Raw genomic sequence first — 27,357 nt, forward strand, 5'->3', positions numbered from 1 at the left:
GAGCTGACGTGAGCTCGGTGGGACCCACCTCCACATCGGGAAAGGGGGACGGTGGCATCCCACTGTTCAGGGGGGACACACACATCCCTCCGGAGGCACAGGACAGGGTGGGGTGGGAAAGTGTAAAGTTATTTGTTGGTTTGTTTTGTTTTGTTTTGTTTATTCACGTCAGAGAACACTGTACAAATATTACAGGCAATTTTTCTTTCCTTGCAAAAAAAGTATAAAAATAATCTTTATATATGAATCAAAAGTTCATTCGCGACTGTAAATTTTTCTCTAGGGATCCTTTTCCGAAGGTGGCGAACACGAACGCTTGGAGGGAGGGCGAGGGCCAGGCAGTACACAAAGAGCTCGAGCTACACCAAAGCCACGGAGCCTAGCTAACGCGCGCGCAGGACCGAGGGAGCTCGGTCAGCTTCCATGCGAAGGAGGGAAGGTTCGGGGACTGGCTGCATGCAGGCTGGAAGTTCACCCCCCCGGCGGGGTCGCACGCCACGGCTGTCTTGCCAGCAGCAGCTACCCGCTGCCAAACTAGAGAGCATCCCGTTGCTCCTCCCAAATTCTTCACGTTTTTCCCAAAGAGGACGCCGGTGCAGAGAGGAACAGCTCATCTGGAGGAGTCCCACACAGAATAGGATGGCCCAAGGAGCCACCTCGAGGACGCGGGTGGGTCCCAAACATATACTCTTCTCACCTCTGCGGGCTCTGAGAATTGAAGACCATCTCTTATTGCTGGTGCTTCAGCTGGTTGTGTGGTTGGCAGGCGGCGAGCAGCTAAGCGGAGAAGTTAAACATTAGCTGGTTACGTGGATGGCTGCAAACTTCCTCTCTGCAATGGCCGGCCGTGCGCCTGGCCCGGCCCTCTCTTCGGCAGTTTGCAGAGCAGGAAAGGCAGGACAGCTGCTACCACCATGTCAGCAGGAAGATGTGCAAAACTGAAGACGCTCAAATACAGGATCTGACCGAAAACCAAAGTTGGGGCTTGCAAAATACAACACAAATTCATCAGGGCGTTTTGCTTCAACTAAAATGCACGAGGGTCTGAGACTGGTACCACCCGATCATCGTAATGAACCCAACAACAGACCTTCCATTACAAAGCAGAGGAGAAAATCTTGTGGAAAAACGATGCAGAGAAAGCATCACACCAGGTAGCGACTTGCCATGGGATCAGGAATTGGGAGCGTGGGCACGGACACTAGAGGAGCAAATTCAAATATACAGAAAGCCTGATCCCGAGCAGATACTAAGAGAGAAAAAGGGCAAGGGAAAAAAAAAGCACTATTTTGACAACAACTACATAACTTGTCACGGCAAAGTACTACTGAATTGTTACTGCTTGGTCGCCTTTTAGATAGTTGAAGGCTCAAGTGCAACGGTTGGAGAAGAAAGTTATTCGCAAATATGAGCAGGCTCTGATGTACCTGGAGTACCTTACAGGAACCAGCTGGAGCAGTCTTATCCCTTCCAACATCTCTTCACTCAGGCAAAAACACGTAAAAATTAAAAAAAAAAAAAAAACAAACCAAAACCAACGTACTGGCACCTCTTCTTTAGCCCTGGAGAAACAGCAGAGCTGCTGTACGAGGAGCTGGAGCCCCCAGGCTCATTCATCAGCAGACTGGTGAATGCAGAACCAGCATTCCCGCTGATGCACAAGCAGGGAAAGACTCAGCTCCTGGGTCCTACTAGGAACACTCAACTCCTGAGTCCCACTAGGAGGCACAGCTGGCTAAAAAAAGTGCTTTTTCTTGTAAAACATACTAACTTGGTCTGGAGTCACTGGAAGAAATGGACACTTTGGTGCCACTTTTTTTTTTTTTTCCTCTCCTCGTCATCGTTCAGAACTATAACCCCCCCAATCTGAACCACTCGTATTGAGAAATCTAGCTAACTACCTCCGGGCTTGTGAACTGACCACGATATTCAGGGCTCCCTGTAGCAGCTGGTACCTAGGAGGTGCAAAGTGCCTCTAGGAGTGCAGGAAAAACCAAGGCATGCAGATTTGAGGAAGCTCGGAGAGGCACACGGGCAAACTCTACGGGTGCACTGGGAACGCTCAAAACACAGACCCTTTGAAGTGAGGCCCAGGATCCAGTGGCGAGAGAGAAACGCAGCGGGGCGAGTTGCGCAAGCACCTCGCACGTGCGACAGAGGAAGAGGAAAAAGCTACGGGGAGGCTCCCGGCCTGCAAGTCCACATCTCTTGGTTCTGTGTCCGCATGAGAGCATCTCTGAATCGCTCACTCATCGAGCTCTAGCACAAAAGGAATCCAAAAATAGACACTTTCCAAAGAGTTACAAAACGGTCTGTGTTTGTGAGGCTCACAGCCGCATTGAGAAGTCAGAGGTTGAGGACAGGCACGTCGAAGAGGTCACAGACACCTTCGCTCTCATCCAGGTTATAGATGTAGTCGTGGTCTCCAGGTGGAGGGGAGAGGCGGAGCAAGGGAGCAAACACTGGGGAAAGAGAAGCCCACAGTTGGTTACAAAACTCAGCACTCTCACGCCTAGCTGAGACGAGGAGGCCGCCTCGCAGTAACAGCCTTTGAGCGTGCTTCTAATCAGCCTTGCAATATGGAAGAGACAAGCTCTTCTGGTCCCTCGCAGGGACTGGCGGGACAGCGAGAACGGAGTCTGCGTCCCGAGGGCAGAAAAGATGAGGGCGAGCCAGCAGTCGCAAGGCTGTCAGCTGGGTGAAGTCCCACGGCATGGTCTTCCTCCCCGAGAAAGGCCACACCGTGAGGGGGACTCTCAAAGACTCACCTTCCGATGACATCAGCTCTTCCAGCAGCTCAGAGTTCATACATTCTGGGGAAAGAGACAAGCACGGTTAAGCAATGCACTCTGCTTTCCTGCTCTGCTCCTGTGCAGCATCCCGCCCTTCCCAACCTTATCCCACCCCTCCCAACCTCTTCTGGCCCTCACCCTTGTTGTCCCTTCTCTGGCTATGGCACAGCGTGTGCCGCAGGCAGCGGTGAGAGGAGGCTCGGGCCTCCTGCCGTGGGCGAAGGGAAATCGGTGTCAGACAAGTCAAACTACAGGAAAAAATTCTGCAGGAGGTTTCTGCCTGCTTTAGCTCAACCAGATTAGCTTTAGCTCAACCGGTCTCCTTCCCATGGCGGGCTGGGCCTTGTCCCTGCATGCTACCTGGTGCCTCAAACCTTCTCCCCTCTATTGCCCCCACAAAACTGTAAAAAAAAAAAACTTATTATCTCTGAAATGTCATTCCTTCCTCCAGCGCTGTTACTCTCAGCCAGGAGATTCGCGAAGCACTTGAACGGCAGACAGACAAGCACCCAGAGAAGGCATGTGCAAGTCAATCTCTTTTCTTTAAGAAGCTGAATGTTTGAAAACAACTTTTTGAATACCTCTTTCACTTTACCAAGTTAAGATAGTGAATATCTAACTCAATCTAATTGGGTTGATGAGGTATTGCCCACACTTGAAATAGGCTTTCACAAAAGAAACTCAGTTGAGCCCATTTTCAAGACGTTTATACACAGCAGGCTGTTTCCCAGAGGACAGGAACCTACCTGTCTAATTCAGTGCCGTGAGATGAGAGAATTTCAACACCAAGCGACTAGACAGGACTAATACCAGCTTCAATAAATAGCAATTAAATGCAGAACCTGCATTCTTACATCAGGACTGGTAACACAGCAGGGTGTGTTGAATATGTGTGTGTGGAAATACAAGTTTTTTTCCAGGATACGAGTTTAAAACGAGCAGTTATTAAGTACACATTTACAAGAGAGAGAAAACCATGCAGAAAAAGCAACTCTAAAGAAGAACTCCAGGCTCTTGCAGCCTAAACTGCGTAGCCTTAAAGCAGCAGCCAGTGCCAGGGCAACACCACTGCAATCACACAGGGATGAAAGAGGCTGCATACAGCACGCTGCCAAGGTCCGTTTCTCCAAGCTCTGTAGCGTTGCTTTTTTTCCAGTCCTGAGCTTTGCCTCTGTAGCTGTTGGTCATTTTGTCTTTCACTCCTGGAGCTCTACCTTCCCCCTCCAAATTGGGAAGAATACTCCACAAAAGAACATACATTACCGTAAAGAGCAAACATCTCCTTTTTAATAGCTCACACTGTCCCACAGCAGTTAGTACGGGTTAAGCTAGATCTTCTACACGGGCAGGGGCCTCGCAGCAGTTTTTGTTTCACATTGTGAAGTCAAATTTACTCTTCAGATGCATTCAGTCATTACCAAAACTTCATCCACTGTCTACAGCAGCAGGCGCTGAGCAAGGACGAGAGGTGTTCTCCAGGCCAAGTGCGGAGCCTGGAGCCCCCAGCGCACAGATCGGATGGTTGTGTGTCTGCGTTTGGGATCGTGGGGTCTTTACCCAAAGACAGGACTTTCACAAAGCACATGCTACAGCACACAACTAGGGACCGTCGCTGTACAGATCCTGTCACCACCTTAAAAAGTGCTTGTGTGTACTCGGCTCTGCCTAACTGCAGGGCTAGAACGTATTACACCAGCATTGACGAGGAATAAATGTGCAAATAAAGAGGTTTAGGCTTATGTTAAACCAAATTCCTTCACCTCTCCTGCCCTTAGCCCAGAGTCTGTCCCCACCATTAGGCAGCGATATCCACATTCCTTGGGCAGAGGCAGAACTCTGAACACGAGTAACAGCATCCCCTCCCCTACTGCTCCAAAATCACTAGCACCACCGAAACCACGGAAGGATATTTTGAAGAGAGAAGATTATCTCCCTAGATTATTTGCTTGGATTAGCCTGGGGCAGGCTACAGCTGAAACAAGACTAACAGGGATTTTTTTTTTTTTTTTTTTAACATGGTGCAGACAAGTTGGAGAAGGAGCATGGGAAGGCAGAGCACAGATTGGCATTGGCATGAGTATAGGAAAGCCCTCGTCTGCATGCTGTAGGGCAAACTCTAACAGAGGTTAGTTACTTGCAACATAAAGACAGAAAAATACATACAGAAACCAGCAATTTTAAAAGTGCCTAACTACAGGTAGGGACCCAGCAGCCACCAATGACCACAAGCACCTTAAAAAACCACAACCCCAAAACAATCCAAAAGGGAGTGAAGAAAACAAACTGTCCCACTTCTGTGGGTAGATGGGCACAGAACAAAGCCGTGGGTCGGGGAGTGAACATACCTCTCGTTGGATCAAACATCTCTGACAGCTCTTTGGGGAGTTCCAGTACTGCAAATACAACAAACCAAATGGTTTACATCGTTACATGAAGAGTCTGAAATGCTTTACAGCATAATCTGCCCTACTGTACTCCTTACACGCCCAAATCATCCTATGCCATCCAGAAATTCTGCTCCCACACCCCCGTCACATATTTCTGCTGAAATGATAAGCAATAAAATACTTAAGCTCAACTACTTTAAAATAGATCTGTAGCAGTCCCGGGACACGAATGTGTTATCACAGTCAGCAGCTCCAGAGTAATCGCCTGTATATAAGCCTCACACGGCATCAGCTTCCATACACTGCCTCGATTTATCATGTGTAGGATGAGGGCATGCCTCTGGAGAATCAGCACGGGCCCACTGGCATACGCTAAGCTATAGGCACACCAAAGGCCTAATTCCACCATCAAGACTACTCCAAGATGGAGACAGACAGTTCACGCTTCTCTCAGACACGCTAACAGCAGAAGCATGAAAAAAGCATCGCATGAGTTACATTTGAGCAAGATTTCTTCTTGTAACCATAACTCTCTAAGCTAGAGTGTTTCTGCGGTGAAGGCAGGCTTCAAAACACACAAGCAGTATGTCTTACCCAGAGGGTGCTTTTCTCTCCTTGGGTCACCCTGCCACTTCCTGACAAACATTCCTTTTTTACAAGTCCACTTCACCTCACCACGCACATCAAGGAGCTCCCCAAATATACACTGCGAGATCGTTAAGACTGCAAGGTCACTAAAGATAAAAGTATTCCTAAGTAAAGGAGGAAAATGGAGACAAGAGCTCCCCTAATAAAGAAAATCTCCCCACGAGTACAAAGGTGCTCTCAGTGACGGCTGGAAATTCTATAGCTTCGTGCGGTCTCAAAATTGGACCTTGCACTACAGAAGGGACTGAAAGGGAATAATCCTACATGTAACAGCAGAGACGTGTGTCATGCGAGTGTCCCTCGCAGATTTTCTAGTATTGTTGTCACAGGAAGCGTCAGGACACTAGACACGACATAGTCGCCTTCTCACCAGGTTCCCCAGCACCCTCAGAGGGAAACACCTACTCATCCCTTGCAGAGTCTGGCTGACGGCAAAGGCACAACGGAGTTCAGCTTCCTCCTCCAGGGCCAGCAGCCTTTCCCTTGCTCCAAGCAGCATGTTTTTGGAGCAACACGTGAAAGGAGGGTGCATACTCACTTCCTGTGGGGTCAGGCTTGATCGGCTCGAAGGAGGTAGAGGGGCTGGGTAGGACAGAGCTGCTGTCCAGAGAGGCAGAGGACTGTAGCGGCTGGGTGTCCAACCCGGCCGGCTGGCCGACCGATGCGGACGCGTTGCCGAGGGGGTCAAAGTCGCCACTGCTCTTGGACTCAGCCGCCGAGACACCGCATTCTGGAAGTAGCCACAGATACACAGAGGAACGTCATCTCCCAGCAGCCCCAAAGCACGCGGCTGCAACACAGACCAAACTCTCACTGGCAACGCTGGCCAAGCGCAAACAGCTGCATAGGGAGAAGGCTTCTTGCTTTCACCCAGCAAAAACTCCCAGGTCCTGCAGCAGCTCTGCTGGAGAGCAGCTTTGGCGGTGCCAGGCCAAGAACACGCTCTCACGGCGATTAACACAAGCCAGGTAGTAAGCTACACCAGGAGAAGCGTGGCCAGCACAGTGAGGGAAGGGAGTTATTATCCGCCTGCTCAGGGCTGAGGCTGCACTTGGAATACTGTGTCCAGCTTTGACCATCCTCCAGTTCAAGAAAGATGTGGAGAAGAAGATTCAGCTGAGGGCTACCAAGATGGCCAGGGGTCCAAGGCACACGGCCTGCTAGGAGGGGTGGAGGGAGCTGGGCTTGTTCAGTCAGGCAAAGAGAAGTCTAAGGGCAATCTAACAGCAGCTTGCAGCTACCTGCAAGCCAGTTACAAAAATTAAGAACTTCTCAGTAGTGTCACGCAATGTAACATGCAGAACAGGTACGAGATGCAGCTCAAAGGATCCAGACATCAGGAAAAAGGAATTCATCGAGTGCTGCAGCCCTGGAAGAGCTCACCAAGAAGCTGGGGATCTCCATCGCTGGAGGCTTTCAGAATTTGGCTGGACAAAGGCACAATCAACCAATCTAGTATTTTTCACAGTCTTTTTTTCAAACTGAAAGTTGAACATGAGACTCAAAAAGACCCTGTTACAAACTTCTGCTAATCAATGAATCTGCAGGATCAGTCTCTCCCCCACCACTGCTCCTACAGGCTGGCACTACCCCCTCAAGCCAAGTGTCTTGTTTCCATTAACACAGCCGCTCCCACTAATCAAGACAAAAGAAAAGGCTCACTGCAGCAAAGGCAGAGGTGTCCCCTTTGCCAGGGGCTGACAGCGCTGCACGACCAGCAGTGCCAGCCCCAGCCAGGCCAAAGAACGTCCTCTCCGTTCTCGGCCACCATCCCGTTTCTGCCTCCCGTAGCTTCCTCCTCACCTGTGCTCGCGGCTTTCTGTGCGGGAGGGCTATGGTCCTGAGTGCTGGTAGGTGTCGGTGTAGAGGGCTGGGTGCTGCTGGGAACGGATGCCTCCTGGAAGTGTGTGAGCGCTGGTATCTGTGGTTTCGTGGGTGCAACTGCCTGGCACTGAATGAGGTCTTCAGGGGGAGGGACAGGTAGTATGACAGGAGGAGAGCTCCAAGCATCTTTGTTTACTAAGAGAACATCAACGGGACCACTTGTGCTCTTCAGATGGATCTGATATTTCTTCTGCCCGTTTAGGCCCTGGGAAAAGTCAAAAGCAAAACACAACCATACATCAAATGCCCTCTCCAAACAGAACTGGAATTTCCCAGAAGCACGACATGCTGCCCAGACAGTTCAGCACAGTTCCCCACAGAATTCCCCTGACTCCCAGGACTACCCTCTCTCCAGGTGCTCCTGCAACTACTTGTGTACTTCCAAACAGCAGACTTTCCTAGCAATTATTTAATATCTGGAGCTTTCCTTGGGTTGCCGGTTCCTCCGACTCCACGAAACCCCTGACTGCCAACTCCCAACCTGGTCAATCCAGCAACAACCCCCACCCAGACACACGCACACAAACTCCTGCACCCTGGCCACGCACCTCAGGGATGGGAACCTCCAAACGCGTGCCTGACGGGGCTCGAATCGCAAGGAGGGTGTCTCCTGTGAAAAGAGATTGGTCAGCAATCAGTGGGCACAAAGTGTTCTGATGATAATTAAGCGCTGACAAAGAGTCCCTCCTCAAAGCCGCCCATCTCCTGCACTCCCTTCCGTGGAGGATTGCCATTTACACCCATCTGAGCTGCTAAGCCTATCCTACAGCTCCCGATGTGCCAACTGCCCAGGGCACAAAGAACCTGTGAAGTTTCTCCCAAAGCAACCCTGAAGGTTTTTAGCAGCATCCTTAACAGGACTAACCTTTCTTTCCCTCAGAAAGGCTGGCTTAAATTCACTCTTAAGAACATCTGAATCCTAAAGGAAGGTTCCTTCACCCTGTTGTCACAAGCTTTTAGACGTGAATTATGAACAAAAGAGCACGCAACTCAAAAAGCTGCACTGCCAGCAGAGAGACAGTGTCAAACTAGGCTCAGGAGCCGGGCTGCCAAAAGCACAGCAGCCTCATGCTGGAGTACGGATACCCGAAACCAACACTCCCCAGTCTCTACTGGCAAGAGAGCTGCGTGGTGTCAGTTGTACTGGACCCTGCAGAGAGCCCAGCACATGCAGGGCTCGCGAGCCAGGCTGACGGCATCTTTCCTTTTCAAGTTCTGCAACTCCTTAAGACCTGCACCCCTAATAACACAACAGTCACAGGCAAGCAGCTTTCAGTCCATATCTGGGTTTAGAGAAACGTGAACAGAGAAATACCAGTGCTGCGAACATTCAGACCGAGCAGTTAGCAGCTTTCACTTTGAATGTTTAAGCTGTAGTGTGGTTAGTATTCACACTTTACCGGTATTCTGCATTAAGCTTCACTTGATAATTAACAGAGAAGATGCCCAGAGCGATGAGAGAGAGCAGACAGCAGAAGAGCACATCCATTAATTTTAGGCAGCCAATCAAAGGTCAGATCAGAAAAAAGTAGAGGGATTAAAAATACCACAGGATTTGGCAATAAGTTGGCATTCCTTTAACAAATGTACACTTAAGAAAAATATTGTTAAGTGACATTAAAAACACATAATAAAGCTCAAAGACACAAGCTCGAGCTTTAAGACCTGTTAGTTTCAAATATAGGTGCTGTACTTCTATCACCCTTTATAGCTGCGTCCCAAATACTTTTACAAAACAGCGTACAGTGTGTTTCCACTTCCTTTTTGATTCTCCAAGTACAAAATGCATCACAGCAACAGATGGGAAAATTATGTTTCCCAGTCACTAAAAAGTAACATATTCTTACCTTTTCTTTTTTTTTTTAATTTATCCAAATAATAAATCCATATTTGATAAGAGTCCAAGCACAGAAATCTTCAAGCCCTAACTCACTTTGAGAAAGTGAGTTCAATAGCAGTCAATCAGAAAAACCAGCAGCTGAAATTCAACCTGCACCACAGTTCAAGAACACAAGAGGTCCAACAAAGAACCTCTGCAAGGCTCAGATGCTCAGGAGAGGGGAAAAAAAAAATCATGTAAGGCATACTCATAGAGGAAAACTGAACAGAAAACGTAAAGACATGGATCAAAGCTCTGTTCTAGCAGCAATTCAGGCCTGCCCTCAGTAAGACCTAATCTCTGCGCATTTTGGTGAGGTCTGAATTTAGACACAAACCAGTTTACAAAAAACAGGTGCGATAAAATGCAAAACACTCAATCAACCAAGCAATAAGCTGTCTGCTGGTCTCCAGTAAACTCTTCCAGACTGTTACGAGTTATCTGGCCCCAAGCACTGTCAACCTGAAAACCCAATCCCTGCCCCCAAAAAGTCCTAGCTTAAATCAGAAGAGACAGTAAAGCAAAGGGGGTGGTGATGCACAAGTTACCAGCAGGAACTCAAGCACTGTGAAGTCTAGAGAACAAGGAAAGCACACAAAGGCAAAGATGAAAAATAGAAGAGCTGATGAAGTGTAGGGTGAGAAGAGTGCTTGGAAGAGAGGAGGAGAGAGTCAGGCAAGGGTGACATGACGCACGGCTGGGGGAGGTCAGGATAAGTAGCTTCAATCTCTGCTGCAAACAAGCAGACGCAGATTGCACGGGGTCAGGAGAGTTCAGGTGTCCACCGAAGCAGAAAGGAGTTGCGACTTCACACTGCCACAGCTGAGAAGAACAGTTTATGTACCACAGGCTGCCGTATTGCACACTGGCCACCGGGGATTTTCTACTTTTTTTTTGGTCCTACAGCTATCATTAAAATTGGCAATAGAGAAGAAACAGAGGCTGCTGTGGGTTTTCTTCACTTTTGCCCCACAGACAGAACACATGGCTTTTTATAGAGGCACCTCACAGCTTTAGGAAGGCAGTACACAAGGGAGCAAGGTCACAGCAAGCAGTGTATTCCCTCCTGTCCTGCTCTTCCCTACCTCCCTCTTGCATTCACTACATCTCTGTTGTTGGCAGAGGGCATGATGCAGCTGAGGGACCACTTTTTATACTGCTTTCCCGCTTACACCCAGATTTTTACCATGCAATAAAATTTGTTTCCTATTATTAGAACATTGCCTACCCAAGCCCTCAAAAGCTTCTAACATAACACACATACACCCACGTAGTGACATCCAGCAAAAAGACTGCCTTAGGAATAGCAGCTATATTCCTTTAAACACAAGTAAAAGAAACCACCTGCCCCCTCCAATGGTGACAAGAAAGCTACAGCTCAGTGCTACACAAACCCAGGATGGCATCAGAGCTCGCACTACATTTAACTCGATGCTCTTGGGCAGCCCATGGCCTGCTGCCTCCTCTTTCCTGGAAAAAGGAGAGCAACTGGGACAGACTGATAGGACTGCGGCGTTACATCTTTACGATGGAACACCATTTCCTCACCTGTGAAGCACTTGCAGATATCTTCGTGTGTCACATATGCTAATGTTTCCAAGGTTAAGGAGAAAGGCTGCAGCTTCCTGCACTGACAGCACTCAAAGGGCACCTGGCGTTTCCTTCCCCAGCACAAGAAATGCCATTCCCAGAAAGCAACACACTCATCAGAGCTGACATCCTAAGACCGGCAAGCCACAAGAGCAGCTCTGCACTCCAGAAAGTGGCACCTGTGGCACTTTTCTCATCGTGGTAAACATTACAGTGTTTTTTACTTCAAAAAGCCAGACGAGAAGCTGTGCACCGCAGAGAAACCTGGTTCCCAGGCTGGACAGTTACCTTAATTTCAAATCCAGGCACTGCCTCTTGACCCTTCCAGCACAGATCCTCCAGCTACATTAGGTCACCACCACCCCTCTACCCCAAGAAAGGCAGCACCAACCTGAGGTCTCTGCTTTCCAGCCTAGCATGCCAACACAGAGACAGAGTAATCAGTCCACACAAAGGATATCGACTGTTCTGCACGTCTTCTGTAACGTTTTTGATGCTCTGCTGAACCCACATCTTCTGCTGCTCCAGCTCCTGTTCCCGTTGCTCCAGGTCCTCTATGTCTGCCTTCAGCTCAATAAGTTTGTGAGCTATTTCACGTGTGTTGCAGCCAGGACCCACCCCTCTGCGCAACGTAAAAAGGAGTGACATACATCAGCCTCTGGAGGCACCCGGACCAGCCCCAACCTCTGAGAGGCTGCCACCTCCCTTACTGCCACCCCCGTCATACGTCAAGGCCAGATTGCCCAGAAAGCCTCATCTGTACCCACTCTAGATCCCCGCCTTCCAGCACATCAACATTTGGTACATCTGCTTACATCCTGCAGACTGGCAGGGCTCTCCCATCCCCAGTGCCATGACAGGCATCTTTTCTAGCCCAAGGTGCTGCAAATATATAGTTTGTACCAAAACAACAGCTCTGCTGTAAAAGAGATGTGCTATACGTACTTCAGCTTTCCTTATTACCACCATCAGCAGAGCCCAGCTTGAGGGGGGGAGTACAAGCACGCACAGACCACTGAGGAGCTTTGCTCTGAGCAGGGCATTTTAACCACAGTGTCACTCAGACCTGGACTAGAAGGGACTTGTGAACGATTTAGACCTTTTCTGTCACTCACTTCCACTGGATACTGTTCTTGGATTTCTTCTCGATCAACCCGATGCCTTCCAGGACATTCGTGATATCGTAGATCCGTCGCTTCTGTCGCACAGCCAAGGTATCTGCAGCCTGCAAAAAGGTTAGACACTTAACTCCAAACTCTCAGCCATGCTTCGCTCCTTCCTGCCTGTCAGATTAATTCCAGGCCAAGCACTCCGCTCGCCATCTCATACCTCTCTTGTCCCAGCGCCTCAAATTACAAAGCCATGCTCTCAATGTCATTACGACCATGAGAAGAAGCCACTGCCCCCTCGTTCCTTTTCTTACCCAGCCACCTCCCCACTAAGCACAAACCAAATTCCAGCCATCTCACGCGTGGTGGGTCCAAAAATCACCATTCCTCAGCAGCAATGCAGTGCTAGAAGACGCTAGTCCGGCAGCCTAAAAATCCAGTGCTCCTTCAGGGTAAAAGAGATGGGGATGGGAAGAGGAAGGCAGAGAGCTGTCTGCGTAACTGACAGCAGCTTAGCAATACTGACAGTCAAAAGGTCTTTTCTAAATCTGATCTGATGCCACTTAATAGACAATCGACACCTTTTCAAGAGGCAGGTTCCTCTGTTTGAAAGACACTGGGAGGAAAGTAAGCACGGCTGTAAGGGAAGGCTCCCATGCAGCCCTGGGACTTCCCTGCCTTGCTCACATGACTCTTCTACCCTCAGGTTTTAGGACACACCAGACTGCGCTGATACACCTGTTTCCACAACCACATGGCAACCTACCACCGGCAACTGACCAACAAAGTCAGTTCCCTCTCACCTACCACTAACGGACCCTACACACAACTGATCAAACCACGCTAACAAATACAAATCTCACTTAACAGATATTTTAAGCAGGAAAATATTGGTCTTCTACCCAAATCTAAAGAGATGGCAATCTGGCACAGCGGAGGACAGAAGCCTACAGCCAGGAGACTGCTCCAGCCCTTGCATCTTCAGGGTTTTCTGGCACTTGTCTGCTGCCTGCAAAGGGTCAGAGCACACTCGCACACATATCCACCAAAGAGATATTTGTATAAACCACAGCGAAGAAACTTCATCTATAGAAAAGGCCTAGGTTTGAGCACCATGCATGCCACGAAGACAAAGTTACTTCCTCTAGGTGAAGATCTTCAAAATGCAGAAGCAAGGCACTTTCACAGGGCACTTCTCCACAGCCTAAAGGTGCTAGGGACAACCTTTGGCAGAGATGAATCTGCCAGCACTCTGCTGTATACCGGGGGGGGGGGGGGGGGGGGCGGCAAAGTGCAGTAGGGAGAAACAGTTTCTATAGGTATCTGTTTCTATAGGTCTTGGAGGCTTTATAGGGCTGGGTCATTACGCTGCCGGTGATCAAGTAGCGCCTTGGCACAGGACAAGAACGTGGAAGAGGAAAAGATGGCCAAACGGGGCTCCAGCTGAAACACACAAACGCCTGTAACGTCAGGCAAGGTCCGCTGCCTCCTCTCTGCCGGGGAAAGCAGAGCGGCTGGGACAGCCCTACCGGCTGGTGACAGCTGCTCGGAAGGACGCGGCGGGAGGGACCGCCAGGACCCCTCTGCACTCCCTCAGCGCGGCCGGCAGCCCCCCCCTTTCCCCCCTGGGGACCCCACCGTCCCTGCACCGGCGGCTGCCGTGGCCCGCTTCCCCCCCTCAAAACCTGCTTCAGCCCCCCGGAGGGCCGGGCCCGCCGGAGCCCCGCTCCCCCGGCGGCAGGACCCCCGGGGCGGTGGGGCCCTCACCACCCGCCAGCAGCCCCCGCACCAGCTTGAGGTCGAGCACGCCGTCCTTGGCCTCCTGCAGCAGCGACACGAACTTGGTGGTCAACAGCCCCAGGCTCTTCTCATGCCGGCTCGGAGCCCCCACAGCCCCGCTCCCACCCCCGGGGGGCTGCGGCCCGCACTCCGCCATCTGCCCACCACCACCACTGCCGCCGCTGCCGCCGCTGCCGCCGCTGCCGCCGCTGCCGCCGGCTCCGGTCCCGCCGTGCTTCCGCTTCCGGCCCCGCAGGGCACGACGGGAACTTCCGGGGCGGGGCCGGCGAGGCCTAACGGCCGCTCCCGCAGGGGAAGGGGAGGGTGCGGCCCCCCTGCCGGGAGGGCTCGGTCCCGGCGGGACTCGCCGCCTCCCTGGGGCCGGGGGTCGGTGCCTGCCGCTGCGGGTACCCCCTCAGGCCGCGGCTGCCCGCGTTGGGGCGGGGGGGGCCCGGGGTAAAACCGGGTTGTGCCCCCCCCGCCGCCCTGTGGTACTAAAGCAGAGCTGCCATGTTTGACCCCATCGTTGCCCCCCTGAGGTCTCGCACCGGCGGGGTGGAAGGAGCGGGGCGGTGCTGTCCGCCACACTCGTGGCTTTCAAACACCTGGTGCCTCCGTGCTTGCTGCCCCCCTTTCCCCCCCGCGGCTTGTCTTCCCCGGTGTCCCCCCTCCCCTCGCCCCCCTCCCCCCCCCCCCCGGTTCCTGCCGCCCCGAGCGCGGCTGCGGGAAACACAATGAGGCCCTGAGGAAGCCGGCTGAGGAAACGGCTGCCGGCTTCCTCCGCCCAGCCCTGCCCCGGCTCCCGCCGCTCGCACAGCCTGGAGACCATGGGCATGTCTGCGGAGGAAGAGCGCGCCCTCAGCCCCAGAGGTAACGGGGACGATGCGGTTCCCTCCACCCCGGGGAGCCGGCGGTGCTGGGCAGGGGAGGGATGCTACCGCTTTGGGGGCTCCCCCCGCCCTCTGCCTTCCCACCCCCGGATCTTTTCCCCATGCTGGTCACCTCCGAAGCCCCTCGGTCCCCTGCCGTGCAGGCAGGCTTCCCAGCAGAGCAGCAGCCCAGCTTGGCACTGGGTGACATCCCCCTGGGGCAGCAGAGAGCCCCAAGCTGGGAAGTTGCTGGGGATGGAGCAGGGGGAAACAATGAAGCCAGGGGATGGGGGCTGGCATGTGATAACCTTGCTGGTTCTCAGCCCTCCGCTCTGGCCAGGGGACCTCTGGCACAGCTTCACATCCTGTGACAAAGGGGACACCGTGGTCCCCCCCAGCTGCACGGGTGCCTTTAGGAGAGCAGGAGCCCCCTGTCCTCATCTCAGCCTGGCTCTCCTTTGTGCCAGAGCTGCCATCTCTCCATCCCTCCTGCTGACTCACTGCCAAAGCCTCAGCCCTGCCGGGTGCTTCCCAAGTGCCATCAGACCCTCCTCAGACAACCCAGCATTGTGTTTGGGGGGAACGATGGGGATGTGTGCTCGGCCTGGTGGCCGGCCCGAGCTGGCAGGCTGGGTGACAGCTCCTTGGGGCATCCTTTGCCACAGCTGCTGTGACGACCCCAGTGGGGTGGCATCTGGGGGGCCCCTTGCAGAAGGACCCGCTTGCTGCCATGTTGTCCACCTTCCCACATCTGGGTGTGCTTGGACATCCACTGGTGGCCAGCTTCCTGCCTCTGGCCTCAGGAGCCCTTCCTGCCCTGCCAGGAGAGGCTTCGTAACCCCCTGGCTTTGTCCCCAGATGAGGAGTGGCCAGAAGCAGAGAAGGCTGAGAAGTTGGCAAGAGGAGCCGCTCTGAAATGGGCTTCAGGGGTGTTTTACCGCCCTGAGAAACTGGAGGGGCTCGGGCAGTACCGGAGCCGAGAGACGCAGAGGAACAACTCCATCCAGTCCCGGCTGAAGGTGGGTGTTTGCCACAGCCCACGCCACGGACACCCACAGACTCCCCAAGCAGGGATCCCAGCCAAGGTCCCCTCTTCTCCATTAAATCATCTTTGTGCCCACTTCTGGCAAAATCTTGTCCTTTGGCTGGCGCTTGATGGGAGAAATGCAATTGTTTGGGGGAAAAGATCTAGTAAACCCCACCACGACCCCCTGCCCTCCCCCTGGGTATTCTGAAGTGTTAAAATGAGTCACCCGTGTCTCCGACCATCCTTCAAAACAAACCACCAAGGGTGTTGAGCACATCCCACGTGCAAGAGTCAGCGTTCCCTGTCACCATCCCATCCCAGCGCCAAAGCTCCCCTTCCCCATGGCTGGGAGGAGGCAAAGAATTCCCACCTGCCCCTGCCTCCAGATCCTACAGGAGGACCTCCATCTCTACACACATCAGTAAGGGCTGTCTCCAGTCCCTGTGCACACCTCCCTGCTCAGGGCCACTCTTTTTGCATAACCCCAGGAACGATTCACCTCAGGACCCGATCAATCTGGGCGTCCCGACCTTCTCCTGATTATTTTGGAGATGGTTTCTCCTACCCTGAATGTGGGTGAATTGTCCAGGAAGCAACTTGGTTTAAGCCACGTGGCCTCAGACAAAACACCTTGCTTCTGGTGACGTGGGGTAAAAGTGCTTCTTGGCACCAGGAGCCAGGAGTTAAATGGGCGGACAAGGCATGGAGATGTGCTGGTACCACTACAGGGCTGGAAAAGATGGAAATCCGTTTTGGAGGAGTGTTCCTATGGCCACTGAGCTTCATGCCATTAATGTGCCTTGGGAGGCACACTTGTGGCCTGCAAATATTTTGCAGAACCAAAGTAATATTTTAAAACTGAAAGGAGTCATCTGGTTACTGGCCACCCCAAAGCGATGCCCTCTTCCCACCTCCTGCACAGCAGCCATTGCCTCCCTCCCCCCATAAGTTGTCACTGTGACTCAGTTTACCCAGAGCCGGGTGAAATGAGCCATTCCTGCTGCTGAAGTGGGTTTCTTGAAGCTGGGTGTGCTTGGGTCTGATGGGATGGGGTCATCACAGAAGGTCTGGGAGATATGATGGCAGAGGCAGATGTGACCTTGTGGGGCTGGGAGCACATGCAAGAGAGACCTGGCAAGGCTGGGACAAATGGTGCATGAGTCCTCCAACCTTTGAGAGCTTCTCCACTGCCCCTCCATCCTCTTCTTCTCCCCAGTCAACTGTCCAGTCCTACCTGGAGGGGGTAAGTACAGGGCTGGAGCAGCTGCGGTCGGCAGCCCAGGAGGTGCAGAACGTGTGTCAGGACCTGGACTCTGCGCGCTGGGCCCTGTTCGACAGTGCAGACCGCTTCCAGGGCCTCCAGCAGATGCGGGCGCTGATGGCGGAGCACGTGCAGCTGGCCTCAGTGGTCCAGGTGCTGCCCCAGCTCTTCTCGGGTAAGGCATTGGCCCGGTCCTTGGGGATCTGGGCTGGATGGCCCTGGGGAGAACTCTGGTCCAACACCGGGCTCTGCACAGGGCTGGCGGCAAAGCCAGAGCAGGTTGCTCCAGCTTTGTCAGTTGGGTTTGGAAAGTCTCTGTGGATGGAGATGCCACTGTCTCCCCAGGGCCTGATCCAGCATGGTGTTCCCAGAGCCCCGGATCTCAGACCCTTCCCCTCACCATCTCCCTGCTAACCTGCCTCCATGACCCTGGTGCCACTCCGCTTCTCCCCCCTCACTCAGTCCTGGCATCTCTCCTCCCTCTCCCGCAGTCCACGAGGTTTTTTCCCATACCCTGCAGCTGCTCCATGGGCAGCACCTCCTGGAAGCCCACGCAGAGCTCATGATGATGGAGCACCTCCGGGATGACATCCTCTCCCAGCTGCACCTCCGCGGGCTCTCCAGTGCCCAGACAACTGTGCTGTCCTACTTTGGTGGCCTGCAGGAGCTCAACGAGAGCCTGGCCAAGCAGCTGTGGGACATCGTGGGCAGCAGCCTGCAGCTGGTGCGTGAGGACCCAGTTCTCTTCGTCACCGCTGTAAGGATCATTGAGCGGGAGGAGAAAATAGATGATACTTTGCTCTTGGAGGCTACCTACCTGCCCCCTGGCCGCCCAAAGGGCTGGAAGCAGAAGTTTTACCAGGTTCTCCGGGAGACAATCACAGGAGCCCACTTTCATGCCACCCGCACGGACGCTGAGGGGCCAGGGCTGGCCAGGCACCTGGCAGCGCTGCAGAAGGACATCGTGTCTGAGCTGCGTGTGGTGAAGGACCTCATGGTCCAGTGTGTCCCAGCTCACTACAACATCCTCAGCGTCTGCACTGCCACGTACCACCAGGCTCTCACCAGCCACATCCAGGACATCCTTCGAGAGGATCTGGACAAACAGGCACTCTTTCTCCTCCTTGAGTGGGCGCTTCGTGTGTACCACAGGTCAGCACCAACCAAGTAGGGGAGGTTATGGAGAGCCAGGTTGTCCACCAGCACAGAGATGGCTTGGCAGAGTGGCTCCAGCTGCCTGGGGATGAGCACCGGGAGGGCAGAGGGGAGGTAGGAACTGCTGGAAAACACAGGTTTTCTCAGCCCTGTCCCACCTCTGCTCTCCAGTCCAGACATGATGGGTCACCCTGACCTTCTCCCAGAAGTGGACGTTTCTGCACTGGGCCCCTTGATGTCCCCTGAGCTCGTGGATCAGACAGAGAGGAAATACGTGGTGAAAGTCAAGGTGAGTGAGGGGGCCGGCCCACGTGCAATGGGTATGGGGGCCCAGCAACCACCACTGAGCCACTCTCTGCTCTGACAGCAGCAGAAGACCTTGAGCCTGTGGGATGAGGCCCAAGACTCGCTGCTGTGCTATGTGTTGGGTCTCAAGGGCGCTGGTACCTGATTTCTTGGGCTAACCATGGTGGGTGTCCGTCCCACAGGCTAGCGTGCTCGAGTGGATGCAGAGGACCCTGGAGGTGGAGTTCAAGGAGTGGTTCAGGGAAGAGGAACCTGAGACAGACCATCAGGGCTTCTTCCAGTCAGCCCTGCCTGTCATTGTCATGCAGGTGGGTCCCCAGCACCATGGGGTACGGCCATGCTGAGAGCCCCCAAAGAGGGGGCTGTGGCCTCCAGCCTCCTGCTGACTCACCTCCCCTCTCCTTTCCCTGTGCAGATGCTGAATGAGAACATCCAGGTAGCCTCCTTGATCACGGATTCTCTGCAACAGAAGGTCTACAACATGGCCTTGGAGGAGCTCGAGGTGTTTCTGGGCCGGTCAGTGAAGCCCCTTGCACCCCTGCCCATCTTCAAAGACCATGCGTCCCATGGCCAAGCACCATAGGCTGATGGTGATCTCTGCCATGAGGCACCCAATGCTCATCCAGGTCCCAGAAGGCTGTCTACTCATGGGGCTATTGTCTCAGCCCATGGGGCCATCAGCTCCCAGGGCTTGCTGCTCCAAGCACCTCTCCAGTAGCACCAAGCCCTGCTCTCCTGAGGGGTCCAGAACAGGTCCCACTGTCCCACCCTACCCAACAACCTCTCACTCTCTAACCTGGTGGCAGGAGCTGGAAAGAGCCAAGTGAGCTGGGAGGGTTGTGGGAGATCCACGTGCACTCAAGAGCATTCCAGGTCCTTGTGGTGAGACATCCAGGGCTTTGCCCGCCCTTCATGGTTGACTCGCTGTGTTGCAGTCTGCGGGAAGCCCTAGTGCAATGCGGGAAGGAGCACCAGAAGGATCGTACCGTGCCCAAGTACTATGTCTCCTACCTGCTGGCCATGCTCAACAACAACCTGGCTCTCAGGTAACACACGCCAGCACCTTGTAGGTCTTTTAGCAACTCCACTACTCACTCCCCGTCCCCCCCCGTGCTTCCCAGGCTATCTGTCCCCTCCCTTCCCTCTCTCCCAGCTCCTCTGTCTCCTCCCTGCACCCCGACGCTACCCGAAGAGAAGTCCCCGCATCCCTCCGGGCTGCTCTGGACAGGACACAGAAGAAAGCCTGCCAGCTGCTGCTGGAGGAGCTGCTCCTGGACCTGCAGGTATGTTTGTCCGCAGCCCCTGAGGCTGGCAGGGCTGCAACGAACCCAGCCCCAGCAAGATCAGCACTACTGCTACACCCCCAGGCACAGGTTTATTCCTGCCCAGGATCCCCGCCATGTACCCCGTGGCCTGCTATCATCCTGCAGCCGTCTCTGCCGGCCTGGCTCCCAGACCTTGATAAACCGCCTGCAGCTCAGGCGATGTCTGTCACCAGCCAGCGCTGCCCTGTATCGCTGGGGCAGATGGCTTGTGGCCCCCAAACCACTAACCGACAAAGACCAGGAGCCACAACCCCCCCACCACCACCACCCCCACCCCCCGCCCTGGGCTGCCTCACGCTCCTTTTTATGGCTGTTTCATGGCAGAAAACCAACAAGAGAGAGGCAGTGTCCGCGTAAAGGATACAAGCCCATGTGCGACTGCCCGAGTCATTTCCTGCCAGCGTAGTCAAATTTAGCTTTCCTGGAGTCTGGACCAAAAATCTGGAATAATTAACAGCATTGCTCTTTAGTGCTTGAATGCCACGAAAACAAAAGAGCAGCTAAAGGATGAAAAGCTCGCGGGCAGCTTGGAGACTGCCACCGCCATGGTGGAGACATGGAGGGAATGTCTGCCTGCAGGCAGGAAGACAGGCAAGGACAGCAGGGGAGGAGGAGGTCAAAGCCCTCGGCCAAAAACATGTTATGTCTACACAAGGGAAGTGGAGTGGAAATTAAAAATAAAATCACAGCAGGACAGGCCAAAAGCATGTGTATGAGGAGCAGCTTGCTGCCCACGATGCGGCATTGTGACCCAGATAAAGCCCCAAAATGTGGATCTCAGGGTGTTGGGGAGGGGCAGCCCCAGTGTAGTTCCATAATTTCCTAATCTAAACCACTCCTCTGGTTTTTATGTTGACATTTAGCTGGCAGCGGGGGCTTGCAGTTTTTTCAAGGCAAAGTAGCCGTGCTGCCAGGCAGCAGGCAGGCGGCAGCGGTGGGATGTTGTGCCACCCCGCAGCTGGCAGCTGCGGCGAGAGCGATGCGATGCAGGGCACCGTACACTGCTCCTCTGCTTCTTTCAGCCCCTCTGCCTGCAGCTGCCATCTCGCAAGTGGCTCTCCGGGTCCCAGCTCGTCAGCAGCATGTGCGAAGTGATTGACAAGTATGCAAAGGACTTCTCCCGTGTCAGGAAACCCATATTCACGGTACGGTTCCTGCGGGGTGTGCTTCAAATAGCTGCTTGTCTGTAGGGCAAGGAGGTTGGGCAGTTGCATGCAGGATGCAGGAGATGCAGTCGCTGTTGGGTTTGCCAGAGAGCCCGTATCCTCTGGAGCAGCCCCGAGGGCACCGCCACGCTGAGATGTTCAGCCCCAAATTCAGCTCCTTTCTCTGTCCCTCCAGCCAGAAGGCTTCCCAGTGTGTTGTCCCCATGGCTTGGTGTTGCATCCAGCCCCTTTCCCTGGGCAATTGGGGTTTGACACCCAGGTGATGCCCAGCGCTAACAGCTCTCCCCTGCCCAGCTCCTGCTGACGGAGAGCGAGCTCCTGGTGGCGAGTCAGTACCTGCGGGCACTCATGCAGAAGAAGATGGTGTGCAAGAGCGAGGAGGAGCGGGGCCAGCTCTGCGACCGCCTGCTGCAGGACGCCACGCAGCTCCGGGAGCTCTTCTGTGGCCTGGTGAGAGGTGCCCGTGCGTGGCAGGGAGCTGGGGCTGGGCCACGGGAGGGGAACATCGAACAGCGAGGTCGGTGCCAGGAGCTCATAGCTCACTTCCGTCACCCTCCTGCTCCCCTCCAGCCCACGGCAACTGGGGTGGGTACATCAGCCCAAGACGTGGCTGCTACACTTGGGCAGTTGTGAGGCCAAGATGGGCAGAACTGGTGGGATTGGGGACTCGTGGGACCACCCAGCACAGGCAGGTGAGGCTGCACAGCCTCATCTTGCCTTGGGGTGAGCCAGCCCCAATGGGTGGGACACGCTGAGTGGGGAGACACCAGCCGTGAGGGGCCAGGTCCCCACGTGGGCACTGAGGACCGGGTTGCAGCTCACCAGTCACCATGGTGGCCTCCTCCCAGTCTCACACGTGGCCACTGTCCCTCCCAGGGTCTGGATGGGAGCCAGCACAGCCTGGAGGCCGTGTTTGCCCTGCGGGAGCTGATCAGCCTCAAAGACCCGGCACTACTCAGCCTGGAGGTGTTGGGCTTCATCACCAAGTACCCCGATGTCAGGTGAGAAGCCCAGCTCTGCTCTCCTGCGAGACAGGGTAGGCGTGAGTCTGCCCAGGGGAGCCAGGCTTGGGCTGGGCTCCGCGAGGTTACGCTGCAGAGCAGGCAGAACCCGGGCTCTTTCCCCCTCCTCCCTGAGGTTTCCTTATCCCACACTCCAGATTTGAGTTTTTTTTGCAAAGTCCCGAGGGTAAAGATGTAAAGGAAAATGCAGTTCTGCTGTGGTATTCACCCGTCTGTATTTGGTGGCCAAACTATGTGTGAGAAATCACAAAACGCCAAATTGGAAAGGTCAGAACCAGCTGAAACTTGTGAAATATCAAAACCAAATTCACAAGGTTTGTGGGGTTATTTTCAAGCAAATTTTAAAGTTTGGCTGGTGCAAAGTACCAGCTCTCCCCTCCCCTCCCCTCAGCTCAGCTTTGCTGGATCAATGGAGGTTGGTGGGACAGGAGCACTGTGGTCAGTGCCAGCAGTGCCCCGACTCACCTCTTGCTCTTTGCCCAGCGATGAGCACGTCTCCACCTTGCTGGATCTGCGGGGTGACGTCTCCAAGGAGGTGCGGCACATGGTGCTGGAAATGATGGCGCAGCACCCCCAGGTCCTTCCCGAGAACTATCGGCCCATCTTCAGCACCATACTGGTCCCCGCGCCGGAGCTGCCCTTCTGCCTTCGCAAGGGCAAGTGTGCCTGACGTTGCGCCCCACAGCCTGCTCCCCGCTGCCCCCACGGACCACGCAGGATGTCTCTGAGGCTGCGTGTGGGGAGAATGGAGATGAGACATGACATCCCCCATGCACAACACCTTGCCCTGTGCTGGGGACAGTCTGGATACGTGCCGTCCTCCTCTAGGCCTGCCTCGCTGAGCCGACTGTCCCTTGCAAGCACCAGCCGCAGAAGAAAAATCAACCCGTAGCTATTCTGCTGGCTGAGGTCTGCTCAGGTCTAGTCTACTGCCTGCAGGAGAAAGAGGAGCAGCAGAGCAAAAGACAGGAGTCTGCAGCTGGGGTGAGTCCACGTCTCCATGGGGCTGCAGAGATATTTGGGTTTCCCTGAGTATCCAGACAGCCTTCTGAGCCAGCATGTCCTGGCCATGGAGTCTGGTATCACCCCAGAACCAAGGCAGACTGGAGCCCTGCTACACCCAGGCTTGCAGGAGGGTTTTAGCCATGGAAGTTCTTCCTCTGGTATGGCTCACCCAGAGGGCTGGTGTTGCTGCTCTACCAGCATGGATGGTGGAGGGCAGCTCAGCCAGCTCATCATGGCTTACAGCCACAGAGGAGAAGGGCACAAGGGGGTCTCATCACCCCGGGTAGTGCCGTTAACACTGTCCCTGCCGACATGAAGGAACAGCTCTGCGTTTCCGCTGCCGTGCCCAACTCCTGGCCCCGGCTCTCTTGCCAACATCCAAGGCTGGCAGGACTGGAGTCCGAGACTCTCTGGCCTCTTGGAGAGCATGAACTGAGTTGTGTCTGGTGCGTCGAGCATCCTCCTGGCCCACCTTCCTCCAGGATGGGCAGCAGCACTGTGGGCGCTAGGTCTGCCTCCATCCTCTGCTGCTGTCCAGCCCTTGGTCATCTCCATGTGAAGATCAGGAGCGAAGCCTGTCTCTGTGCCTGCATCCTTGTGCCCAGCCCCTGCAGACCCCTGGGAGACCTCCACGCTCTGCCGCACTTCCTGCCTTGTGGCAAGTCTGATCCCCCTGTCCTCGTGCGGCACCACTGCCAGAAATAAAGGCCTGAGCTCTGCAATCATGCACCAGCGTCCAGGCTCTGCTCTCCACCGGGTCAGGGCAGGATTGAGGGCATGTGGGTGGTGAGGTGGGGTGGGGATCCTTCCCTGTGCTCAGAATCACCCCTAGGGATGGCTGCCTGCACCCAGTGCCACTCCAGGAGTATCACCTAAGGACATGGGGGTTGGTGGAGACACTACGTTCCCCCCCCCGCCATGTCCAGGATGGTGATGGGGGACTTTGGTGGGGGACACTACACTATTCCCCAGCACGCAGCCCTGGGGTGAAGGGGTCAGGCAGCTGTGGTGGTGGGGGGATGCTCAGGTGGAGGGGTCAGGCTTGGCTTGGTGGCTACTGTCCTCCTCCCTGGGGCTCACAGAGTGCTCACCACGTTGGCCACAGCTCCCACCTGCCTGGGAAGGGGTCTGCCCTCCCCACCTGCCCCAGCTGGCTCTGGGATATGCTCACCTGCGGCAGGGTTGAGGTTTAAGGTGTGACCCTGGGCCCTGGGAACGTCCAGCTGGGTCCGGCACTGTCCCAGGTCAGGGCTTCATGGCCATACAGGAGAACAGCCCCGCTGCCAACGGATCTGAAACAGGCCCGGGGACAGAGTGACCTCCTGCACCCCAGGCACCGGTGCCCGTCCCAGCACATCCAGCCCCACCTGTGTGCCCACAAGCAGGCCCCTGTGTCCCACATCGTAGCCCTATGGTGGTCTCTGCTTCTGCCACGCCAGAGGCTGCAGCAAGAACTGACACAACTCGTTACAGCGATAGCCCAAGTGCCCCAGGGTGCCTTTCGGCAGCACATTCCCACGTCCTCGCTTGTTGGGGGGGGAGGGCAAGGTAGGTGCCAGGTTTGACCTGTCACCGCTGCCCACAGCTGACAGAAGGCAGCAGGGGGACCTTGCCCTGCCTGGCTACGAGCCAGATGGCTCCTGGCTGCTATAAAGCTTGTGGCCCCGGGGCACGGCCCTGTCCTGCCAGGATGGCGTTTCTGTGGGCACTTGCCTGCCTGGCCCTTGCCAGCACCGTCTCAGGTAAGCGCTGCCCACGGGTGCAGGGAGGTCCTCGGGGTGCAGCAGGACCGGGGCACTCTGGGGATGGTGACACAGAGCCACCCGTGCCAGCGCAGGCAGCTCTAAGCTTTTGGAGTCATCTCTCCTCTGCCTCTCCCGCAGGCTGCGGGGAGCCCGCCATCAGCCCCTTGGTGCACTACAACGAGAAGATCATCAACGGGCAGACCGCGGTGCCCGGCTCATGGCCCTGGCAGGTGTCCCTGCAGGTATGGCACCGTCCCACTCCCCGGGCAGGGACAGTCAGTGCCCTAAACACCACGGTGGCACAGCACGGGGCGCCAGGGTTGGGAGGTGGGCAGGCCCCGAGGGGACCAGTGACACCCTCTGCCTGTCCCCAGCTTTGGGGGACAGGTCAGCCTGCCCAGCCCCGGCTCTTCCTTCTTCTTTGCTCCCCAGACCCGCTCGGGAACCCACTTCTGCGGCGGCTCCTTGATCAACGAGGAATGGGTCGTCACGGCTGCCCACTGCCAATTCAAGTGAGGAGCGATGCCCGGCCAGCCCGCGGCCGTGCCACCCAGCAGGGGCTCGGGGTGCACTGGGCACCGCCAAACAGCACTTGGGACAGCCCCAAAAGCCAGCACCCGAGGGACTGAGCCGCCCGAGGGACTGAGCCGCCCGGGGCTCCCTCCCCGGCTGTCCTCCCTTGGGCACGCGGTGCCCCATGGTGGCTCCCACCCCGGGTGCTGGCTGCCACGCATCCCCCTGAGTCCCTTACCTCTCGCAGCCCCTACTCCCACGTCGTCGTCCTCGGGGAATATGACCTCACCTCCAGCACAGAGTCCGTTCAAGTGAAGACCGTGGCCAGGGTGAGTCGGGCTGAGGTGGTGGCGGTGCTGGGACGGGGCTGCAGCTCTGCGCCATGGCTGCTCCCCGAGGATGGGGATGAAGCATTGCAGTATGGGTTTTTTTTGGTTTTTTGGCAGGCCATCACGAACCCCAACTGGGACCCCTACACCCTCAACAACGACATCACCCTGCTGAGGCTCTCCTCGCCCGCCCGGCTGGGAGCCCGCGTGTCCCCCATCTGCCTGGCTCCTGCCAACTTGGCTCTGCCCGCCAACCTCCAGTGCGTCACCACCGGCTGGGGACGCGTCAACACCAACTGTACGTACGCCGCAGCTTCGGGGAGGGCTGCGGGTGGCCACCATCCTTCCTGGGGGCTCTGCAAGGTCTGAGTGGGCCCAGGGAGGAGGTGACAACTCGTTTGCACGTGTGCAGTTGAGTGACTGTGTCAGCACGCACAAGCATGTGTTGGTGCAAGCACGGGCACAAGCTCACCCTTGCTCAGGGCTGCCAGCACGAGACAATCCTGCCCAGGGAAGACGGGCTACATCAGCACGGCTTTGCATGGCATCACCCGTGTGTTTGGGAGCACCAGTGGGAGCTTGCCCAAGGTGCCCGTGGGCTCCCAAAAGCCCTGGGAGACCTGCTGGTACCAGGGCCATTTAATGGTGCTTCTTTTCCCCTAGCCCAAGCCATGGCGGCGCGCCTGCAGCAGGTAGTCCTGCCCTTGATCTCCCCGAGCCAGTGCATGCAGTACTGGGGCAACCGGATCACCAGCTCCATGCTCTGTGCCGGCGGGGTCGGCGCCTCCTCCTGCCAGGTAAGGAGCTGAGGTCCTGCTGCACCCCAGGGAGGGTGGAGGAGGAGGAGGAGGACACTGGGAACCTCGCCTCTGCAGAGCTGGAGATTTAAGCTGTAGCACCTGGCCACGTCCAGGGGATCCAGTAGCAGGGACCAGTTTGGAGCACGTGCCGGGACCACTAAGGTGTCTTCTCCGCAGGGTGACTCTGGTGGACCTCTGGTATATCAGAACGGGAACACCTGGACCTTGATTGGCATCGTCTCCTGGGGGAACAGCAACTGCAACGTCCGCACGCCTGCCATCTACACCCGCGTAAGCCAGTTCCGAAACTGGATCAACTACGTTATATCTCAGGGCTAGAGGCGGTGCCGGAGGGATCCCTTCACTGGGCGCTGCTGCCGGCACGGTGAGCTCGGCAGCGCCGGCGAGGGGCTGAGCTGGAAGCAAGGCACCCCACCGCGGAATAAAGTGTCAGCGTTCGCTTGTGCCGAGTGCTGCCTCTGGCTCCTTTCCTTCTCGCGATGCCAACCGGGGGTGGAAGGCGCAGGGGGGACACCCGGGGCACCCCGTGCTCCTCCTTTCCTGAACCCCGGCACCTCCCAGAGCTGGAGCTCGGCAGTGCCCGGCTGGGGCGGTGCAGAAGGCAGGACACCATGCGCAGGCAGAGGGGGAGCAGGGCTGCTCAGGGGGTCTTCAAACACACAGATCTACACCCTGGCACCAGCCCAGAGACCACCGCAGCGGTGAGGGTGGGCGAACGTTACCTGTTAACGACTTTGCCACCAAC

At 55.5% G+C, this 27,357-nt stretch overlaps 3 protein-coding genes and 2 long non-coding RNA genes across 5 annotated transcripts; 2 read left to right on the top strand and 3 right to left on the bottom strand.

Annotated features, from left to right (window-relative positions):
* Window positions 1–109: 109 nt before the first annotated feature.
* E2F4 (E2F transcription factor 4) lies at window positions 110–14,239 on the bottom strand. The gene is made up of 10 exons (XM_082489389.1): window positions 14,079–14,239; window positions 12,296–12,405; window positions 11,630–11,802; window positions 11,139–11,177; window positions 8,260–8,321; window positions 7,631–7,916; window positions 6,366–6,557; window positions 5,138–5,185; window positions 2,769–2,813; window positions 110–2,462 (listed from the first exon to the last, which is right to left on the bottom strand). The coding sequence occupies exons 1-10, from the start codon at window positions 14,223–14,225 to the stop codon at window positions 2,347–2,349; spliced, it is 1,218 nt and encodes a 405-aa protein (XP_082345515.1). The 5' UTR covers window positions 14,226–14,239; the 3' UTR covers window positions 110–2,346.
* A 529-nt stretch (window positions 14,240–14,768) lies between these two features.
* Window positions 14,769–22,879, top strand: EXOC3L1 (exocyst complex component 3 like 1). Its single transcript, XM_082489265.1, has 13 exons — window positions 14,769–14,938; window positions 15,796–15,956; window positions 17,181–17,400; window positions 17,717–18,377; window positions 18,552–18,669; window positions 18,869–18,994; window positions 19,102–19,202; window positions 19,622–19,732; window positions 19,840–19,969; window positions 21,034–21,156; window positions 21,472–21,627; window positions 22,054–22,178; window positions 22,683–22,879. Exons 1-13 carry the CDS (start codon window positions 14,896–14,898, stop codon window positions 22,867–22,869), a joined length of 2,262 nt encoding a protein of 753 aa, XP_082345391.1. The 5' UTR covers window positions 14,769–14,895; the 3' UTR covers window positions 22,870–22,879.
* Window positions 18,595–19,143, bottom strand: LOC309676661. Its single transcript, XR_014269611.1, has 3 exons — window positions 19,078–19,143; window positions 18,828–18,898; window positions 18,595–18,622 (listed from the first exon to the last, which is right to left on the bottom strand). It is a non-coding gene; the product is annotated as an uncharacterized lncRNA (long non-coding RNA).
* Window positions 22,880–23,805: 926 nt separating the features above from the next.
* On the bottom strand, window positions 23,806–25,023 carry LOC309676660. Its single transcript, XR_014269610.1, has 3 exons — window positions 24,918–25,023; window positions 24,376–24,496; window positions 23,806–23,896 (listed from the first exon to the last, which is right to left on the bottom strand). It is a non-coding gene; the product is annotated as an uncharacterized lncRNA (long non-coding RNA).
* Window positions 24,895–26,970, top strand: CTRL (chymotrypsin like; the record flags this gene model as incomplete). Its single annotated transcript, XM_082489266.1, has 7 exons — window positions 24,895–24,946; window positions 25,088–25,191; window positions 25,382–25,461; window positions 25,710–25,791; window positions 25,909–26,089; window positions 26,455–26,588; window positions 26,769–26,970. 7 exons carry the CDS (start codon window positions 24,895–24,897, stop codon window positions 26,928–26,930), a joined length of 795 nt encoding a protein of 264 aa, XP_082345392.1. The 3' UTR covers window positions 26,931–26,970.
* Window positions 26,971–27,357: the final 387 nt, after the last annotated feature.

The sequence above is a fragment of the Vanellus vanellus genome (genome assembly GCF_965231255.1).
Source record: "Vanellus vanellus genome assembly, chromosome: 12".
In the NCBI taxonomy this organism is placed as follows: Eukaryota; Metazoa; Chordata; class Aves; order Charadriiformes; family Charadriidae; genus Vanellus; species Vanellus vanellus.

Bases quoted from the DNA above. Each gene is read 5' to 3' on its own strand.
- EXOC3L1 (XM_082489265.1), top strand. From the start codon at position 14,896: ATGGGCATGTCTGCGGAGGAAGAGCGCGCCCTCAGCCCCAGAG. The intron at 18,670-18,868 runs GTGAGTGAGGGG...TCCGTCCCACAG, and splicing joins AATACGTGGTGAAAGTCAAG to GCTAGCGTGCTCGAGTGGAT. The intron at 19,733-19,839 runs GTAACACACGCC...CCTCTCTCCCAG, and splicing joins AACAACAACCTGGCTCTCAG to CTCCTCTGTCTCCTCCCTGC.
- E2F4 (XM_082489389.1), bottom strand. From the start codon at position 14,225: ATGGCGGAGTGCGGGCCGCAGCCCCCCGGGGGTGGGAGCGGGGCTGTG. The intron at 11,803-12,295 runs GTGAGTGACAGA...TACGTTGCGCAG, and splicing joins AAGAACAGTATCCAGTGGAA to AGGGGTGGGTCCTGGCTGCA. The intron at 11,178-11,629 runs GTGGACTGATTA...TGGAAACATTAG, and splicing joins GAACAGTCGATATCCTTTGT to CATATGTGACACACGAAGAT.